General features: G+C 34.1%; 1 protein-coding gene across 2 annotated transcripts; it reads right to left on the bottom strand.

Annotated features, from left to right (window-relative positions):
* Positions 1-1790: 1790 nt before the first annotated feature.
* Positions 1791-5178, bottom strand: LOC145612407 (uncharacterized). 2 transcript variants are annotated; one of them, XM_081667784.1, is made up of 4 exons: positions 4886-5178; positions 3951-4063; positions 2186-2279; positions 1791-2077 (listed from the first exon to the last, which is right to left on the bottom strand). In XM_081667784.1, the coding sequence occupies exons 1-3, from the start codon at positions 5073-5075 to the stop codon at positions 2199-2201; spliced, it is 384 nt and encodes a 127-aa protein (XP_081523910.1). In that variant the 5' UTR covers positions 5076-5178; the 3' UTR covers positions 1791-2077; positions 2186-2198. The 2 variants fall into 2 exon arrangements, with proteins under 2 accessions (XP_081523910.1, XP_081523909.1); XM_081667783.1 differs by having other exon boundaries at positions 1791-2106; positions 4886-5176.
* Positions 5179-5419: the final 241 nt, after the last annotated feature.

Genomic DNA, 5419 nt, shown 5'->3' with positions numbered 1-5419 from the left:
AAAATTAGCAACACATGGCAAGATTACAATCCTTTGCCATAAGTTTCAATTTATATATTGATATAATATATATAGATGTCCACACGTTATTTTAATAGTTTTTAAAAAAAATAAAAAATTACATTTTTTTAATACTACCTCTATTACATGTTAAGTGCAACAAAAGAGGTTGCACGTTTCCCGAGAAAAAAAATGAAAAGGCTGATTAGCAAGAGTATGCGCATGTGATTATGAATTAATTAAGATTTTCCACGGTTCCACCCCAACATCACTTCCTCCACTGCACCACCACCTACGTACATCACCCACAGCAGCCACCAGCTGCAGCCATACCAACCACCGAAATCACCATACAAACCACCGAAATCACCTACCAACCAATGAAACCACCATACCAACCCACTGAAACACCGAAATCACCATACCAACCACCAACACCACCATACTAACCACCGAGAATACCATACCAACCTAACCCACTACCACCAAGATCCAAAAACCCACTTCTTTCCTACATACCCAAAACCTGCCATAACCATCCTCTCACCACCACCAAGATCCAAAAACCCACTTCTTTCCTACACACCGCAAAGCTACCCCACACCAACTCTGTAACCACCATCGCACAATTCCTCCAGAATCGTCCTTCGATCTGTCACCATTTTAACTCTAGACCTGAGCTCAATCTCAAATTCTATTTTCTAGGGTTTGAATTTATGGTGAAAGCTTTAACTTGTGAAGAGAAGGCAGCGGCGACAATAACAAGGAGGAGGAGAAAGGTAAGGCAACTCAGACGAGGAGGGGTGGCGACTTGATCTGGACGGTGGTGGTGATGCGGTGGCTGTTAGAGAAGAATGGTGGCTGAGAGGGAGGAGAGAAAAAATGTGGTGGTGTTGGTGCCCTTGGTGGTGGATATGGTTGTGATAAGGAGAAAGAATGTGGGTTAGACTTTAACAAGTGATTAATTATTTTTGATTAATTAGTTGATAACATATAAGTTGATGTACTTATTAAAATTAAGGGTAGGTTGGTAATTTCAAACAAAAAAATTTACTAAAAGAGGAAATTATTTTATTGTTGCACATAATATGTAGCATCCTTTTTGGAAAATGTTTCACATAACCTGTAACGAAGGTAGCATGAACTTTTTGTTACTCCCTCCATTTCAAAATAATATTCTTGTTTACGAAAATCGATGCAAGTTTTGACCCGTCTTTGACCATAAATATCTTTAATTTCACACTAGTAAAAATTATAAAAGTTAAATATTAATAATCTACTCATCAAGACGAATCAAACTAGATCCCACATGACTATATTTGTTCTTATAGATTACGAGAAATTTAAAAGATTCTCTCTTATTTTTGAAAAGTCAAATATTCTAAACAGGAACATCATTGTGAAACGGAGGGAGTATTTCAATTTATATATATGTTATTTTTAAATAAGTATATGTTATTTTATATTTGCAAGTTGTTTTTTTTTTTCCAACATTGATCCTTTTTATGTACTCCAGATTATAAAATTCATGTTATTTTGATGTGAACCTCTTATTATTTCAATTTATATATAAGTTATTTTTTAAATAGTACATATAATTTTAATAAATGCATTTTTTTTTTTTTATACATGATGTTAAAGTAAATAAGTGAATAACATATTATTTTAGCAAAATAACTCAAGTATATTGGGTATAGAGTAGTATACCGTGATCTAGGAGTATATAATACTAATTGCTATTAACTCATTTAACTTTTGAGTAATATAGTTTTCAAAACAACATAAAGCCATAAAAAGAACAACGCAAAAGGAATCACAAACTCTCAAGGCAACAAAGCGCGCAAGCCAGGTTACAAAACTACAGTTAACTACAAATGGATAAAACTAACAGCAAATCTATCTCGATGCATAAACCAAGAATAACTCCGTGGAATATAAATTTACAATAATTCCTAACTGTCAAATTTGTGTAATTTTGTTACCTTACCAATCAAGTCAGGCTGCTCATCATACTATAGAAGGAAGGTTGCATATCCCATCTCTAACTTTCTGATAAATAAATGGCTGCATTTTTTTCCTGTACAGATCTCCGAAACCATATAAAACCTGCTCATTCACAGTAACAATATGACAATCGAAACTAGAATATTGAAGATTACAGAAATAGATAAAATCGTATTCTTACACTAAGCTTGAATTTAACGAACTTTCTTCACGCGCTTGGATGGTCGAACATAATCCTTTTTTGAATCTTCAAGTGTCTTGATTTCTTTGTATGTCTGTGTTTTCAGGGTTGTTAAGAAACTTGAAAGAGAACTAAGGAAACAACTAATGCACAGCCCAAGAGCACTAAAATGAAACACCAGCATAATTTTCTCAGTTTATGTATTAATAAACAAGAACTATGCACTGCCCAAGAGTACTAATATGAAATACCATAGCAGAGAACGCATATAACTTATTAAACAATACCAAGGGCAACAACTAGCACCCTCTGTATAATGAAGAACAATATTTCTAATACAACTTGGAAAAAGAAAAAAATTCGAAGACCCATGCTGCCATGCATCTCAAAGCTTGAACAGTTTCAACATAAAAGCAGTCAAATTCTATAAAAATATTCTCCGATACTCCGCACAATTATATATTAACAGCAGACAAAAGACAACACCATTCAACATTAGAAAAAATCATAAATATGTGTGGTCTAATCTAGATGCAGAAACACATGATGCACATCATAGAGTCTCATATGAAAGCAATACAAAAGAAAAAGCAGCGACTTTATAGCAAATTCCTCGGAATTCAGAAATCTTTGAGTCAGTTAAACACACACAGGAAATACAACCCCTAATATTTTCTGTTCACGCCGACATTCAGCATTCAACCACCACACTTTCATTCATAATTTGCCTTTGTATGGCCAATAATAACCCAACAATTTCTAGCTATATCTTGCAGACAACAATAGTTACAATCCATGTGTGGTCCAAGTCCAAGCATAAACGTACTGCATTAATACATTTTACCAAAAAAAAAAAAAAAAAAAAAAAAAAAACACGAATCTGGGTTAGTATGCGCAAATTTAGCTGCAGAAGCACTACAGTTTGACCGAATTGGCTATCTTATCTTATTAGTTGTTTACTTATATTTTCTTCTCCAACTAGTCGACTTTATAATTAAGCACATTAATAATCAATATAGTTTTCTTTCAAAATATTTAGTTTTCATAAATTAATCTGGGTAACATTGTATTCCTCTCTCTCTCCCAAAACAACACATTCAAATCAACGCATTGCTTTGCAATCATCTATGGTTTCATCTTTCGGCAGGGAGGGTGGTACTGGTAAAGGCGATAAGGAAGTTCAAATTTAAGTACAGTATAGCTTACTTTTTGAATAGATTCTATATTCTGCTGAAGCAACCATTCCTCATTAGATAGGATAAATTTTATATAAAGAACAAGGGTTGCTAATTTCTATAAACATATTAACGACACATAGTGTTTGGATTCAGATCTTTCACAGTTGGCTGAATTAATTTGCAGGGCTTTTAGAAATTAAGTCTTAGTGACCATTATAAAATAAATTGAAGAGGTAAGAAATGTATAAAAGTTTCACAAGAGAAGATTGGGAAGAAAAGAAGGAAAATTACCATAAACCACTGGAGTGTTATTAGCATAAATCAGAAATAAACTCTAAAAAGACAGAAATTGGCTATAAATCCTATTAGTTTGCATTGAAGGGTGATGCTTTTAACGTGATGCCGATAATAGAATTCTGTAGCTGTTATTGTTTAGCAATGTACCTTAATAACATACTCAGTGATTGGTAATCAAAATATACAGTAAAACAGAATCAGTTTCTTCACGAGGCGAAATGTGAAAAATAAGAATATCCCACATAAGAAAAAGATTTAGCAATATGGACAAGTGAATTCGTTAAGTTTACCTCCTCCCATCTTCGCTGAAGTTCAAGAAGCTCTTGACAATAATCAAGGCACTCAGCATGGTAAGCAGCAGCCAAGTCTTTAATCAAAGCTTTCCGTCTGATGATACCAATCACTTTGCAGATGCAAAACAAGTACCCCAACAAAAATAAAGAGATATTAGATAACTTCAGTATCAGCATTTAAGAATAGTAAATGAAAACCTGTGTCGAAACCCAAAATCATTATTCCAGGAACAAAAACCATACAATTAGATTAGACTTCTACTGCCTGAGCACCGAACAGCCAAAGAAAAGAAATCATAGAAAAGAAATTCGTTGGCACGTCCGAACCAAAACAAATTTTTAGAAACAAATTATGTTCCCTGAATAATCAACAAGGTGCAATAACAATACAAAGCTGTCTAAATTTACGATGGGCTGCTACACATACTTAAATACAGAAGATAGGTATACTCGGTTGGTTGTCCGATTATTAGTTCAAATTAAACAATCAACGTGACAATCGATTCCGGACAGCAGACGGACAGCGGGAGCGTTATCGTTATCGGGCAGAGCAAGCAACATATAAGAGTCCTTACATCTAATAAATTTGAAGCCATTAAACGGAAACTTGAGTATCCAAGACCCATGATTTGATTGATTATAAAGGCTTGAATTATAAACTCAATTTCACTAACTGTAAACTTGAATATCAGCAAACATTCCTAAACATATTCATTATAAAGAACTACTCTAATTTCGAAAATAAAAAAATAAACCCTAATACCATTAAACTAAAAATAGGAATAAAAAGCACCGAAATATCAGAAATAATAACACACATTCAGAAAGTGTTGAAACAAGAAATTGATGATGCAACAAGGAAATTGACAAAGAAAAATGGGACATGAATTAGAAATTTAGCAAAAATTGATGAGATGAGAGAGAGAAGATACTTCGACTAGGGTCGAACTCGGGAACAGGGGTTGAAGGACAGGGTTGCGGTTGTGAAGATTCGGGTAGCTGCGACTGCGGCGATGGTTGAGACTGCGGCGGTGGCTGAGATGGTGGTGACTGCGGGTACGGCGGTGGCTGAGGCTGCGGCTGCGGCTGCGGCGAAGGAGCTGGTGTATTTTCTTCAGGCATTGTATCAGGGCAAAACTTCCGACGGGATTTGTCCCAATATTGATTTAATACAGAACAAAATTGAATTATGTTTGATGTTAAAACATTATGTGAGTGTGCGACACACACTTTTTTTTTTTTTTTTTTTTTTTTTTTGAGAAAGAAAAATTACATGAATATAATTTGTGTATGACACACTATTGGAGTAACAAGAGTCAAGGTCCTCAAGGATAATATTGAAAGACATAATATTTAACTAGGTTAGGTTACATGCCATGGATTTCTGAAAGAACTTGTCAATATATTTTCTTTAATGTTTTTTTTTCTCATTTTTAACTCTAAAAATGAGAAGAAAAAAATTTAAA

Source organism: Chenopodium album, chromosome 24 (assembly GCF_948465745.1).
Source record: "Chenopodium album chromosome 24, dcCheAlbu1.1, whole genome shotgun sequence".
NCBI classification, from domain to species: Eukaryota; Viridiplantae; Streptophyta; class Magnoliopsida; order Caryophyllales; family Amaranthaceae; genus Chenopodium; species Chenopodium album.
The sequence above is the reverse complement of the archived record's forward strand: the minus strand, read 5'-3'. Positions and strand labels throughout refer to the sequence as shown.

Coding starts and splice junctions, on each gene's coding strand:
- LOC145612407 (XM_081667784.1), bottom strand. CDS start 5,075: ATGCCTGAAGAAAATACACCAGCTCCTTCGCCGCAGCCGCAGCCGCAG. Junction 4,064..4,885: donor CGAGTTCGACCCTAGTCGAA/GTATCTTCTCTC, acceptor GCATCTGCAAAG/TGATTGGTATCATCAGACGG. Junction 2,280..3,950: donor TTCAGCGAAGATGGGAGGAG/GTAAACTTAACG, acceptor CTGAAAACACAG/ACATACAAAGAAATCAAGAC.